At 41.1% G+C, this 15,775-nt stretch overlaps 1 protein-coding gene across 1 annotated transcript; it reads left to right on the forward strand.

The window, feature by feature from the left end:
- The first annotated feature begins 10,591 nt into the window (after positions 1-10,591).
- On the forward strand, positions 10,592-15,431 carry LOC134077888 (E3 ubiquitin/ISG15 ligase TRIM25-like). The gene is made up of 6 exons (XM_062533529.1): positions 10,592-11,225; positions 11,702-11,797; positions 11,990-12,223; positions 12,594-12,726; positions 13,378-13,476; positions 13,607-15,431. The coding sequence occupies exons 1-6, from the start codon at positions 10,641-10,643 to the stop codon at positions 13,696-13,698; spliced, it is 1,239 nt and encodes a 412-aa protein (XP_062389513.1). The 5' UTR covers positions 10,592-10,640; the 3' UTR covers positions 13,699-15,431.
- The last annotated feature ends 344 nt before the right edge of the window (positions 15,432-15,775 follow it).

Here is a 15,775-nt window from a genome sequence, read left to right on the forward strand (position 1 = left end):
TCCGAAACAAGCGAGTTAAAGGGATAGTTCGGGTTTTAAGACACAAAGTTATATGGGTTCCCTGTCAGCAACGTTGTGCATCAGCAATGACTTACCCCCCGCCAGCGTCCTGTGAGCCGAGATCCAGCCGGTTTTTGATGCTGAAGAAAGTAGTCCGGCAAGTTTCTGGGGTCACGAAAGTAAAGTGTTTTTCTTCTCAAAACCATACGTGTTCAAAAGAGTGATATATTTGCACCACAAAAACGTTGTCCAGGAAAAATTCAAGCCTCGTTATCACTGGCACTATTTTCTCGATTCCTATCACTGCGCGCTACTGACAGCTGGACAACGTTTTTGTGGTGCAAATATATCACTCTTTTGAACGCATATGGTTTTGAGAAGAAAAACACTTTACTTTCGTGACCCCAGAAACTTGCCGGACTACTTTCTTCAGCATCAAAAACGATCAAAAACCGGCTGGATCTCGGCTCACAGGACGCTGTCGGGGGGTAATTCAGTGCTGATGCACAACGTTGCTGACAGGGAACCCATATAACTTCGTGTCTTAAAACCCGAACTATCCCTTTAAATGGTACACAATGCATTTACACCTTAATATATAACCTTTACGAGGCCAATTTGATGGTAAATGAACTTGCAATAGAGGAATTGTTCTCCTAGCATAGCCATACAGCACAGCTGCTAACAAGGAAATCAGCCATGCGACTTCAAGAAGACAAGTCAGGAGAAATAGGCTATTTACAATGGCAGAGTAAAATGTACATATATTGTGACTCTAGGGAGAGCTCTACAGTTACCAAAGATACCTGAACCTGCACAGTACACTTTAATTAGCAAAGCTATCAGATGTACCTTTCAGAAATAATACAGCATTTGCCCTGATATGACAACTTCAAAGTTTTGATAAAGTAAATGTAAGAGGGTAAATAGCGTACCTTTTGAGTGTGTGCATGCACACACACACACATGCACACAGGCATTGCGCAGACCACTACGTCACAGTGTGTACATGTATACTATATTGCCAAAAGTATTTGCTCACCCGCCTTGACTCACATATGAACTTTAGCTACATCCCATTCTTAATCCATAGGGTTTAGTATGACGTCGCTCCACCCTTTGTAGCTATAACAGCTTCACTGATGTTGGACGAGGAGACTGGCTCTCACCTCCACCCAGAACACCACCTTTGGGATGAATTAGCGCCGATATTGAGAGCCAGTCTCCTCGTCCAACATCAGAGTGTGACCTCACAAATCCGCTTCTTTCCCAGAAGAAGAGTTGAAGCTGATATAGCTGCAAAGAGTGGACCGACGTCATATTAAGTATGGATTAAGAATGGGATGTCACAGTCGCTCAAGTTCATATGTGAGTCAAGGCAGGTGAGCGAACACTTGTGGCATTATAGTGTACTTTAAACTCTCACTTTCTCGTTCCATGTGTTAATCCCACGGCCCCCTCTCAGATGTTCCCCCTTTTTCCCCCCAGAGTGCTGCTCTGAGGGGGGCGATTATGGTAATAACAAAATAACTTGTGTTTCTATGTGTGAAGGTTTTTTCCTGGTCTATGTATGAATTGAATTGTCGGGCTTTACAACACACAGGGAACATTGGTAGCAACCTGGTAGCATTATCTGTTAACTTGTCATGATCTGTGCATTGGTAATACTATCAGCTTTTTGTGAATTTAAAGTTTGTCTTTTTTTTTTCTTTTTCTCCAGATGAGGAGGACGACGAGATGGAAGAGGAGGACGAGATGGGAGAGGAGGGTGAAGGTTGGATGATGGAAGAGTTGCGTGATTATGCTGAGGAGGATTATGAGGCTTATGGTAAAAACAGATAATAATTTGTGCTTTCCATGTGTGGAGAAGTTTTTTCCTGGTCTATGTATGAATTCAGTTGTCAGACTTTGCGACACACCGGGAACCATGAAAAGTCCTGGTTGATTGTTTTGATGTTTGCAGGCTATGCATCATTTTGAATTCTCTTTTTGTTTTGCTCTGAGACAACACACACACACACACACACACACACACACACACACACACACACACACACACACACACACACACACACACACACACACACACACACACACAAGCTGAACCCTTTATCCGAATCCATTTGTAAAAATGTGAGTTACATGTACTTTACTGTAACTTCCCACTTTCCTCTCCCATGATTTGACCCCTCCTCTTTCTCTCACTCCTCTCTACAGGACATCCTGATCCTCATCCTTTTTCTGCAGGGCATCCTCATGATTCAGGACCTGCTGCCACAAGTAAAAGGCCCATTCTGTTTTTGTTTTTTTTGTTCTTAGGGATGCATTATCAATCAAATATTTTGTTGACTGGGTGTGCAGTTTTGTATGTGTTATAAGTCTTCTGTAAGTCATGGTTCAGTAGAGGTTTCTATGTCAAGTTTGCCATTAAGAGCATGTTAATGGCTTTTCTTCCATTGCACATAACATTGCCTTCATACAGTATTTGCTTTACGTGGCAATTGATTTTCATGCAGATATTACAAAACTCTGCATAAATGGCATACACAATATATTAATGCCATTTTAACAAATGCCTTATACACCCTTTTCTTTGCAGGTGACATGATTGCCAGTGCTTATGGGAAGTTGCGGAGTGTTCTGTTGGGATTTGGAGCGTGCCTGTTCGTGGGACTCCTCCTAGCCTCTGTTCTCCATCTCAGTAAGTGTGTCTAAAGGCAGCTCGGCACAGTGATGGTTGTTGTGTACTTTCATTATGTTTGTCTGTGCATGAATAATCCGTGAATGTGGTTAGTGAAGTGAATTTTAGTTGAAATATTTATTTTTCACTCTTTCACACAGAGGGACGTAAACACTCAAGGTAGGACAAGCCAGCATCACACACATCAAACTCGCCAATGCACCCCTCTATGTAGCTGCAGGGATGATTTAGAAGTGTTGCACATGTATAATGGGTTCTAATGGTGTCCAATTAATTAGCTGGAACGTAAATGGCATTTCCAATAAAACAAAAAGATATGGAATCCTGTCCCATCTGAAATCCTTGTCTTGTGACCTGGCGATGTTACAAGAGACACACGAATGCATTAGAATCAGCCAAGTTGAGACAAGGATGGGTGGGACAGGTTTATTCGGCACCAGGTAATGGCGCCTCCAGAGGAGTATCGACTTTGATCTCTAAAAGAACTTCATTTCAATTAATAAAGCAAATATCTGATAAGGAAGGTAGATACTTAATTCTATTCTGTCTGTTGCAAAACGAAAAATGTGTTTTGGTAAACATCTATGCCCCGAACACGGGACAAAATACATTCCTGTCTAAAATGAATATTTTGCTGGCTGAATTTGCAGACTATCCCATCCTTATGGCTGGTGACTTCAATTTAGTTAGTAATGCTGCTGTGGATAGGTCTGGACGCCCTCTCCCTGTAGATAGAACCTTGTCTGGTGCACTGAAAGAACTGCAAGAATCATATGCGCTAATTGATGTTTGGCGCACAGTTAACCCTGACAATCGTGAATACTCATCTGCGCATCTTTCTTATTCAAGGATTGATTATATTTTGTTTTCACACCGTTTGGTTGGCAATGTAATTGATTGTAAGATCCATCCCATTATTTTATTTGATCATGCTCCCCTGTCTGCTCGTTTTGTTCCAAATGTAATTAATAACCAAACAAAACAATGGAGATTTAACAACTTGCTACTAAGGGAACAAGGCTTCGTATCTATGATTGAGGAAAGAACGCAAGAGTTTTTCAGCATTAATCTTACATCAGATGTTTCTATTCAGACTGTTTGGGAGGCCTATAAGGCAATGTGCAGGGGCTGGATCATAAGCTATGCTTCGGCTAAGAAAAAGGAGAGAATGGTTAAGAAACAATGTCTAACTAACAAACTCAAAGATCTAGAATCTAAACACATGATGGACCCCACTAACACCCAGTTAAAAAATAGCGGTTGATGGTGCTAAAATAGAACTTAAAGCTATATTGCATGAAGAAAACGCATTTGCATTATTCCAGCTGCGTCGTAAACATTATGAATCTGGTGATAAGGCAGGTAAAATGCTTGCACTTAGATTGAAACAACAAGAAAACCGCCAAGCAATTTCAAGTATTTACAATAGCAATGGGGCTTTAGTTACTGATCAGCTTAATATCAATGAAGCTTTCACTGACTTTTATAGTTCATTATATCAAACAGAATGTTGTGGGAGTGAAGAGGAAATGGACCGCTTTTTCAAAGATATTGAACTTCCAACTCTTTCTGTGCACGAAAAAGTTTCACTTGATATTCCAACTTCGGAAAACGAAATCCAACTAGCTATTAAATCATTATCTACTGGAAAGTGCTGTGGAGATGATGGTTATAGTAGCGAATTCTTTAAGTGCTTCCATGGCACTCTAACCCCCATCATGAAAATGTTATTTAATGACATTGTTTCAACCCAATCCATGCCATTAACCATGCGACAGGCATCGATATCCCTGATACCAAAGCCAGGCAAAGACCATCTCCAAATGGGTAATTATAGACCATTGAGCATCCTAAACACGGACTACAAAATATTCGCCAAGGTTCTTGCTATGAGAATTGAAAAGGTAATTCCCTCTCTGATCCATGTTGACCAAACAGGGTTTATTAAAGGCCGCTATGCGTCCAACAATATGAGAAGGCTGCTTCAGATCATGTATGTGGCGGAGACCTCTCGGCACCCGGCGATAGCTGTGTCGCTGGATGCCGAGAAGGCCTTCGACCGAGTAGAATGGAAATACCTGTTTTATGCTCTACCGAAGTATGGCTTTGGCCCCTTCATCATGAATTGGATCAGGGCACTGTACTTTAAGCCAACTGCCTCTGTCAAAACAAATGGCATTAAATCCAGTCCTTTTGAACTTCATCGCTCTACCCGCCAAGGCTGTACTGTGAGCCCTCTAATATTCATTCTAGCACTTGAACCACTGGCGTGCGCAATGCGAGCTCAAAAGGAAATATATGGTGTTAGAGTCGGTGATTATGAATACAAAGCCAATCTTTTCGTGGATGATATTTTATTGACATTATCGAAACCATGCCATTCAATTCCACAGGTGTTAAAAATCATTGACTATTTTGGTAAATTTTCTGGTTATAGAGTGAATTATAATAAAAGTGAAGCCATCCCCCTTAACAACTCAACTTTTCAATCTCATCTAGGTACCGCCCCCTTCAGCTGGCAATTAAAAGGAATGAAATACCTGGGAATTAAGATCCAGGCCCCTATTGATAAAATGGTTGAGTTAAATGCTCCAGATCTATTAAAGACTATGAGGGAGGACACCAAGAGATGGACCGTTCTGCCTTTATCTCTCTGGGGCAGATCGGAAATAATCAAGATGAATCTTTTACCTAGGCTGACTTTTCTAATATCTTCTATCCCACTAAAGTTCCCCTTAAGCTGGTTTAAGGAAGTCAACAAAATACTTTTTGGATTCCTTTGGAATTATAAAAAACCTAGGATTAGCCAGAAAAAACTAACCAAACAACGGTCCAGTGGTGGAATGGGGCTATACCAGACATCTACCAGTACTATATTGCATTTAATTCACGATATCCCTTACAATGGGCATACAATACAGAGAGACAGATTGGAAGCTGGGATTGGTTGGAGGAACAGTTAATATCAAAATATAATAATGAATTGACAGCAACAAGTTTATGGTACAACCCCTCTAAAATTAGATTGAAAAACCCAGTGTTGACGTTTTCATGTGAGATAGTGACCATCCTACATAAGCGTCTATCTTTTAATGGATACTCACTACCTTCATGTCCACTGTGGCATAACCCCTTGTTTAAAGCCGGTGGTGAAACACTTAGAGACAGAATGTGGCAACAAAATAACGTAAACCACGTGGGACAAATTATAGACAATGGGACAATTATAACCTTCAATCATTTAAAAACACAGTTTGGTTTGACCGATTTAAATTTTTTAACATACAATCGAGTTTACTCTATTATGAAATCATTGTTGTCCAAGGGTATACAGCTGGGGATGCACAGAGACTTGGAGAACAAACTAATAGCAGCCATAAAAAGAAAAGGCACTGTGTCTACTATGTATAAATTACTGTCTGCAATGAACCCATGTACAAACTTACAAACTAAATGTCAATGGGAACGTGGCATGGGTTTGCCTATCTCCGAATCACAATGGAATGCAGCACTTAGAAACAGTACAACCATTTCAAAATGTGTCAGGTATAAAATGATCCAGTTTAAAATAATTCATAGGGCATACTACATGACCCCAGAAATAATGAGTAAAATTGATCCCTTGGTGTCAAATACGTGCTGGCATGGTTGTGGTTCGGTGGGAACACTAGTGCATATGCTATGGAATTGTCCTGCTGTCAAACAATTTTGGCAAGATATTGTCAGTGATTTAACATCTATACTCAATACTGAGATTACACTCTGTCCAATTGTGTGCTTATTTGGAGTCAATATTGAAGGTATACAGTCCAGGAGTATACAGAACATTTTTTGCACTTGCTTTCTTGGTGGCAAAAAGGACTATACTTCTTAATTGGAAGGAACACAAAAACAACTGCTTCAGTATAGAACTCTGGCAAAATGACTTTATGGACATCCTTGCTATGGAACAGGCTGCCTTGACTCTCAATCTACTAGAGAGGCCTAGTGCTCTGCAAAGCCCCTTGGACTATATGAGAACTTTAATGTATACATAATGTGTATTTAACTGCAGCTAACTTTCCCTCCCCTTGTCTTTGTTTTGTATTTTGTCTCTGTTTTGTACTTTCTTGTTGTCTTTGTCCTTGTCTTGTGTTGTCATTGTGAAAAAGCAATAAAATCTAAATATTAAAAAAAAAAAAAAACCTCACCAATGCAGCACCACACATATCAAACTCATCAAGAAAACCCAGAAACTACTGCAAAATATCACTTTTTTTCTCTTTCCCTATCTTGCTCAGACCATCACATGCCAACCATGATATCGGTTAGTACATTTTCAAAAGCTCATCTGAAATCCTTTCCACTCTTCATTTGCAGCCAATTCACTCTCATCACTTGCTTCATTCACAGGTGACACTTCCAGTATCAATCCTGGGAGTTGTAAAAATGTGAGTATTAATGAATAGATTGCCTCCATTCAAAAATTAAGTGACAAATTATACTCTTATTACATGACTTTTAACAATGCTGCAGAATGCTCTCTCTCTCTCTCTCGCCCTCTGCATTTGAAATGAAACATCTGATCTGTGCTTGGATAAAATGTGTGTGTGTGTGTGTGTGTGTGTGTGTGTGTGTCTTTCCTCTAGATGACTTGGGGTCAGGTTTACGGTGTCACATTTATGGACAACTCAGGTGAGACTAGCCTCTTTGACTTTACATGTGGTTTGAATACTGTATAGACCCAAATTACTTTTCTTTTACTTTGTTTTCATTTTATAGGTTGAAAAATGCTATCTACTGTAACACACCGGGTGTGAGTTTGATAGTGTCTTTTGCCGCCTCTGCACATACTGTAGCCAGAGCGAAGTCAGATGGACAAAGATGGCTGAGTTAATTAATAAAAAATAGATGGAAAGATCAGAAGAGCAAAGAGCAGAGGTCTCACCCATTTCAGAGTCCCCGTCTTGAAGTTGTTTCCTGTTACCTATATTGCTGCCGAACTCGGGCCCATGATTGTCTATTAGTTAAAATGGTTCTTAATCATGTAAGGCTGATGCATTTCTATCATCACACTGCACATGAGTTGTCATCTGTACACAAGTTAAGTTACTGGAACAGAGGAATCAAATAAAAAGGACATTAAGAACTAGGTTAATCTCTAACAGAAGAATCAATTCACAAGGTTTGAGAAGTGTCAAAGCAGAAGCACAAGGCTAAACATCTACTCTTGTCATTTTCCTTCACACCAGCAGCCACTGTTGAAGGGACACAAGGACAGCCGGACGCACAAGATATCGAGGAGATCGACAACCATCGTTATTGCCAGCAGAAAAAAGACAGTTAAAGAGAAACTATGCAGGATTGGCGATTTCATCTCCGGCTTTGCTTTTGCTTTTTTATGCTTGCATATTTCTCTGCAGAGCTTCCCTTACAGCTTTAGCGTGTATATTTCTCTGCAGAGCTTCCCTTACAGCTTTAGCGTGTATATTTGTCAGCAGAGCTTCCCTACAGCTTTAGCGTGTATATTTGTCAGCAGATAGGGACACTGGGGGCAGGAGAAAATATTACTGTTTTCGATAAAACTGGTCATTCAAGCAAAACAACGATTTCTAAGCGATTTTATGACTATGAAAATGTTGCATAGGGTCTCTTTAAAGGGACACTTCATCGATTAGCATTAAGCTTTGTATCTTTAGAAAACCAGTCATGTTTTTGAATGGTCGTGCATCATTCTGTCAGTTTGCCTTGAGATGGGAGAAATACGGATTTCAATTAAACCCATGAATAGGACTTCCTGCTTTCAATGATGTAAAATGATGATTTTTACATCATTGAAAGCAGGATGTCCAACATTGAAATCCGTATTTCTCCCATCTCAAGGCAAACTGACGGAATGATGCACGGGCATTCAAAAACATGACTGGTTTTCTAAAGATACAAAGCTTGATGGTAATCGGTGAAGTGTCCCTTTAACACTTTTCTGTGATGTATTTAGTCTGGACAAGTAAACTCTTTGTCTACTATCTGTTGTGCGTTTTGTTCACTAACTTTTTATGAATATATTCATAGGCCCCTGCTTGTTTCACAACTCTTTTAGGCCTGTGACAGATTAATTTTATTACAACATTTGTGTGATATCTGTGCGACCTGTACTGTGAAGAATAAAGTCTTCATCTAATGTATTCATTCATTGTCTAATACATTCTGTTGTGCACTACAGATGTTCTACTTTAATGTGGTAAAGTTTGAAGGCAGAGGACAAAAGGGACTGTAAATACTTGGAATAATCTATGAACTATATGACCTTGATAACCTATCCCTTTAAAATCCAACCATAACTTTTTTACTTTTCTGCTAACTCAATCACCATACTATCTTGGCCCATCACAATCTACCCCGGCTTTTTTCAAATCATCAGCCCGACGATTGAGGGTCCAGCCTCCAAAGAAATGAGGGACAGGGAACCAGGAGGGCCTCCACAATAGACCCCGCTAATGGAACCAGAAGGGCCTCCACAATAATACTTTGATCGTTGCTACCCTGTTGATCGTTGCACTAGACGGCAGTGGACAGAGCAGAAGTTACGCATTGAAACAGCAGCCGACCAACTTCCTGTGGGGCTGCATTTTGAGCCCACACTCAGAATTTATGATCCTCCAATGGAACACCCTTTACCACGGGAAAGTGAGACAAATCACCAAGCCCAGTTTCCACTATTGAGGCTCTCTACAAACTCCCCAAAAGCCGGCCAGACTACACGCCTGCCACCAACATGTGCCGCAGTCCATGTTACTGCATTCACAAACATGGAGTGCCTCTCAACCTCTCTCCTCGATGCCCGGTCCTCCAGGCTCGTTCCCACTGATCTATAACTAACACTGACTGGATAGACTATCCCATTGTTGCCGCCCCATCATTCTTTGTGTAGATCAGTGAGGACGAGGACCGAGGAAGGAAGGGAGGATGTATAAAAGATGAATGAGAGGCACCCATGCATGCCCTTTAGAAGAAGCAGTGTTGTGAACCTGAACACCTGATGGACATAATTGATGGCCCACCCCCCGATTATGGCAATTTGGTCTTGTCCTATCACATATGGTTGTAAGCAATGATCATGTTTTGTTATTTTTTTTACAGTCCCTGCAGGTTACCTTATATTGGAAAAAAACTAAATGTCCACCTAAAACCAGGATTTGCTCATATGTCATCAGAAAGGTCATTAACCTTGAATATGTCAATGGTGTCAATGTGGGTGGGCTGAAAGCAGTCTTTGGGTTAACTTGTCAACTATTGCATTGTACACCACAAAATGTATGCCATAAATTGGTTACTTGGAAACACCTCTTTACGTGTACCTGTCCTACATACATATTTGTGGACCGTGGTATAGTGAAATCTACTGTTGGTGGAAAAATGATGAGTGTCTCCAATGTATAAAACTTGCAAAAACCAGTAGCACACACAACAGATATGTGCATTTGACATGTGAGTGCATTGTTGGATTCCAAAATGGGCCCGCCATTGCCGCTTGTGGCTACATTTAACCTTTGATTCTGGAACATACCTGACACAGTAGCTATGAAACATCATGCGCCTATTGCCAACCCAGGAATCCTGATGAACCTGATTTTCAAATTCACCCTAGAGCAAGGGGTGACTGAGCAAGATTTACATGAATGTTATTTCTGCTAAATTATTTATAGATGGAATTACTTGTTTAGAGGGGTTACTTTTTAGTGTCAAGTAGTGGGAAGGCTTTTGATATAATAAAATACAGTTATCAATATCAACTGAAGTTGTTATTGCTGTACTTCTGAAACTGTGTAATGTTCCTTTAACATTCGGAAACAGGAAGTTACATTCCTTCATTCTGCCTATTTCAAGCTCCAGGCAAAACAAATACTGTCACTCTCCTTATTGTCTGGTGTGTGTGTTTGTCTGTATACCTGACGGAAAAATGGCTAGTGCTTCTGTATTTCACGATGAGTTCAGCTGTTCTATCTGTCTGGATCTGCTGAAGGACCCGGTGACTGTTCCCTGTGGACACAGTTTCTGTTTGAGCTGCATTACAGGCTGCTGGGATCAAGAAGACCAGAAGGGTGTTTACAGCTGCCCCCAGTGCAGAGAGACCTTCATTCCAAGACCTGTTCTACGCAGAAGTACAATGCTGACTGAAGTTATAGAGAAGCTGAAGAAGACTGAACTGCAGTCTGATGTCACAGTTTCTTCTGATGCCAAACGAGAGGATGTGGAGTGTGACTTCTGCACTGGGAGAAAACATAAAGCCATCAAGTCGTGTCTAACATGTATGGTTTCCTATTGCGAAGTTCACATTCAGCCTCACTATGAAGTATCTGGACTAAGCAAGCACAAGCTGGTGAATGCCACCTCACAGCTACAGGAGAAGATCTGCTCTCAGCACAACAAGATCATTGAGTTGTTTTGTCGCAAAGATCAGATGTTGATCTGTATGCTCTGCTCCATGGATGACCACAACGGACATGCAACTGTTTCAGCTGTAGCAGAACGGGCCGAGAGGCAGGTTAGTCTCTCTCTCTCTTTCTCTCTCCCCCTCGCTCTCTCTCTCCCTCTCTCTCTCGCTCATTCTCTCACTCTTCCCCCTCTCTCCCAGGAACAGCAGAATGGGATGGAATGCAAGTATGCTTTACTCAGACAAAATAAATATGCAAAGTATTGGTATTGTAATCTAAAAAACAATCAAGAAAACACTAAAGCATGATGAAGCTTACTGTTTTGGTTCTTCCTCTTCTCATGACAATGATGATGATGATGATGATTATTTTACTGTTATGCCCAAGTGATAAACCAATATACTGTAACCGTAGATATGCAGTGCACTTGACACTAGCAACATGTTGTTCACTTGATTCTGTGTTTTCTATTACATATGGATCTTTATGGTTGACGTCTCCAGACAGTTAACCATGACTCAAATTATGAATGCGCACAATAGATTAATCTACATTGTGTTATTGGTCCGTGCACATCTGCTTATAGAACAAGTTGTCAGAGACAAAGGTGGAGAACCAGACACAGATCCAGCAGAGAGAGAAGGAGCTGCAAGAAGTCCATCAGGCCCTGCTAACGCTAAAGGTCACTACTGCTCAACATGTCTCATGTTTATTTACTGCTAACGCTAAAGGTCACTACTGCTCAACATGGCTCTTGTTTATTAACTATTACACATGGGTGTACTGTTTGTTTATTTGTGGGTTTACACATTTTGTATCGTCCCAAAAATAAACTATGATGTTGGCTGGTATTGAGCTTTATATCTCCTATCAGGCCTCTGCACAGGAAGCTGTTGAGGACTCTGACAGGATGTTCACTGAGCTGATCAGCTTCATGGAGCAGAAGCGCTCTGAGGTGACCGAGTCCATCAGAGCTCAGGAGAGGGCAGAGGTGAGTCGAGCTGAAGGACTCCTGGAGCAGCTGGAGCTGGAGATCACTAAACTGAAGAGCAGAGATGCTGAGATTGAGAAACTTCTACAGAAAGAGGATCCTGTTGATTTCCTCCAGGTAAAGCCACCAACCCTGAAGTCATTTTGTAAGCGTTTGTAACATTACAATGTTAGGCTGGTCGAGTTTATCCTGGAAAATCCAGACTCTTTCACAAAAGTAAATAGAGTCTGGTGACTCTCGATTGGGAAATGCTTAAAACACTTGCATTGTGACGGGCACTGACTCTGAAATCATTGGCCCAGCCTTATCAATCAGAGATTCCTAACATTGCTTCACATGCATTTTTCCCAACTACATCTTTAGACATTTGCAGGTGTTGCTGCTTCTGTGTATCACAATAAGTTTCAGTTTAGTCTTCCCCTCTTGTCACTGATTTGCCGGACATTGAGTGCATTACTATGTTGATGATGTGTGGGTATCTCCACAGAGCTTTGATGCCTGCTGCACTTCATCTGTGTCAAAGATCCGTTCCAGTATAACTTTCACTCCACATCTCTCAACTGATATTAAGAGGTCGGCCCTTAAAGAGATAGAACACAAGGTGTTAAGGTTAAATTCAGGTGAGGTATTCCAAGATGGTCGCATGATATGTGTGAAACATTTTTGTACTGCGTATTTTCATTTCTCAGCATTTTGCGGTTTCGTCTTTTTTATTTTGATTATGTTGCCATTCTTTTCATGCCTACAAATTGAGAGTGCTAGTGACCTCCATTATCTCCATGACTACACCCACTGTCCCGAGTCGGACTCCCACCTGGCTCTGAGGTGTACTGGTGTCGTCCAATCGGAGAGCTGCACCTGACTCTAGAATAGATAGCAAAACTTAATTAACACAATGTTTTTTGTTAATTGCATGTCTGTGGTTGACTCAGTGCGAGCATTGAGAATAGCCTAATGGCTGAAACGTCTGCTCACCCTAAGTAAAATCTTCTTCAGCAAAGACTTTGTCTACTATTTTTTCAGAGTTCGAACCCTTCCTGCCTTTTTCCTTTAACTAATTAAAAAAGAAATGCCAGTTTCCTTGATACCTCTAATAATCCACTTTAATAATCATATTATATAAAATAAACATGTGTGGTATACAAATTATGTTTCTGTTATCTGTAGATTAATATTATTTATACGTTTAACCATGGTAAAATCAGAATTAATGATCATTTTTTGAGCAGAGATATCAACGGTAAAAACTTCAGCTCCTTCTCCCGTCACAGGTTTCTTGGTTGGGGACAGAGTCCGAGTGAAGGCTTCTGTTAAAACTCCATCGTTCGGCTGGAGAAAAGTCACTCACAGCAGTGTGGGTGTGATAACAAGTAAGGCCCTCATGGTTTTTAGATTTGAATAGATCTCATGCATGACTGAGTATCCTGCTATTAGTCACGTTAAGGCTTTTTTGAATGAATGATGTTTAAACTGACTCTGTCATCTCTCCTGCTCCCATAGGGCTCAATGGTCCATCTAGTTGCATGTTAACTGACTTTCCTGAGTGCACTTCCTGGTGGGCAAACCCCTCAGAGATGGAGCTAGTCCTCTGACGCATCACATGCCCTGATTTGGAGGTCATGACCTGACCTCTTTGACCTGTGCTGTGGCTTAATTTGCCTTATTCATCCTCTGAAGTTCGCCCTATAAAAAGTATCCAAAGCTGCCTTCTTTGCCCATGTAAGGAGATCCGGGAGTTAATTGAAGCTAACTGCCTATGGCAAGTTGCATTGTAAGTTAGCTTCGGGGTAGCAAAGATCAAAGTGTGCCGTCTTCACCTATCGAAGATCACAGTATCCACTAGATGGCAGTGGACAAAACTGTGTATAGCGAAAAACGTCTGCTTTTCCAATTTCTTCATCCCTGCGAGAGTTTAGCAGGTGCAAAATAAAATTTCCCCATGTTATTTTCCAGTTGAAAAAATCTCAAGATACCGGATCTCCTTATTTTCTTTTTTTGTAGGCGAACTTCAGAGGTCTATGGTAAATCAGAGTGAGGACACTGGGTACACTTGTCATCACATCTCAGTCCAGCAGATGGCGGTAATGCACTCTGTTTGCAAACTGGCAAAAAAAAGAGCAAGAGCAAAGTGCTGCCAAGAATCATTAAGGGCGGAGCAAGATACTTCATGAGAAGCCACTTCCTGGAACCCGAATCGCAAGGGGGGGGCAGAGGCAACAACTGTTCCATTGAAGTCTATGGGCATGACACACTCCCTTATGCAAAGGAAGTGATCCCCGTTTTGTACCCATAGACATGAACTACAACGAAGTATCTTGCTCCGCCCTTAATGATCTTTGGTGCTGCATGGTCAAAAAGCCACATGGTGGAGGAAGGAAATCAAATTGTGATAGCACTTTGTGAATTTTGTAAGCAAGTCGGTTGGCTTCTAGGTAATGAACTGTACAGTTTTTAATTTTTTAAGCTTCATGAAGCAGTTTTCAGATAATTGGTGCCTCCAGTCCAGTTTACTAATCTCCAGCACGTGATGGTTCATCTCTGGGATGGAAATTAACACCCATCACCAGGCAAATGCGGGTGAATTTGTGTACTGGCGGGTGAATTTGGTCAACTTCCCCGACACTGTGGTGGGTAAATAAATAGAGATAGCATTACCAGAAAGATACAGTCAGATCCGGTGTCTGGTATTGACGGTTAAAAATAAGAAAATGTCAGTAGGGATCATGTCGTTACCAGCCTATAAGAGTAAATTGCTGCAATTTGAACATGAGTGATGGGTATGCCCAAATCTCATATCAAGCCTCAACTACTGTATGCTTGTAAATGGGTATGCCCGAACCTCACATCAAGTCTCAACTATGCTTGTAAAATCTAAAACGAGCATAGGGGTGTGATGTATAAAGTATGATTGTTTTCAGCCGCCACATTTACCAACACACTCTTTTAAAGATATTTTTTTTGGCTTTTATGCCTTTAATCAGATAGGACAGTGTAGGGTGACAGGAAACGAGTGGGAGAGAGAGTAGGGTGGGATCCGGAGGGGACCACGGGGCGGGAATCGAACCCGGGTCGCCGGCATGCGGTGCAGGTGCCCCAGCCAGTCGCGCCACGACTGGAGGCGTTTACCAACACACTCTTTCGCTGGAATCAGAATAAATGAACACGTGAGCCCCGCCGTGAGATTATTCCTGCTCGCAGTCGCAGATCTGCGCTTGTTTCTAGGCTTGGTTGATAAATGAGGGTCAGCATCTCCTTGGGTGACTTGCAGGCTGGATGGGGAGTTCATGTAAGATGGACCTGTTTGTATTAATGAAGTCTCTGTACAAAATGGGTTTCAATGTGAATGGCTATAAAACATCCTTTTTAAAATAAATTGTTGTGAGCATCTTGTTTCCCCATTCTTCTATACTTGCTGAAATGTAATATTTTCTATTATATTATTTCATAATAGTGCATTAGCTTTGCAGCCAATGTAGAGAACTTCACTTCTCATTTTGCAACAACACATTACATTAAATATAACTCTTTTCCAGTGTGACAGTGACATCCAAAAAGAAGTAAGTGCTTCCAGTGTATAAAACATTTCACACACAGCAAAATATTTCACACACACACACACACACACACACACACACACACACACACACACACAAATTTCTTTACAGATAT

The sequence above is a fragment of the Sardina pilchardus genome, chromosome 4 (assembly GCF_963854185.1).
Source record: "Sardina pilchardus chromosome 4, fSarPil1.1, whole genome shotgun sequence".
Taxonomy (NCBI): domain Eukaryota; kingdom Metazoa; phylum Chordata; class Actinopteri; order Clupeiformes; family Clupeidae; genus Sardina; species Sardina pilchardus.

Coding starts and splice junctions, on each gene's coding strand:
- LOC134077888 (XM_062533529.1), top strand. CDS start 10,641: ATGGCTAGTGCTTCTGTATTTCACGATGAGTTCAGCTGTTCTATCTGT. Junction 11,798..11,989: donor AGGCCCTGCTAACGCTAAAG/GTCACTACTGCT, acceptor ATCTCCTATCAG/GCCTCTGCACAGGAAGCTGT. Junction 13,477..13,606: donor CAGTGTGGGTGTGATAACAA/GTAAGGCCCTCA, acceptor CTGCTCCCATAG/GGCTCAATGGTCCATCTAGT.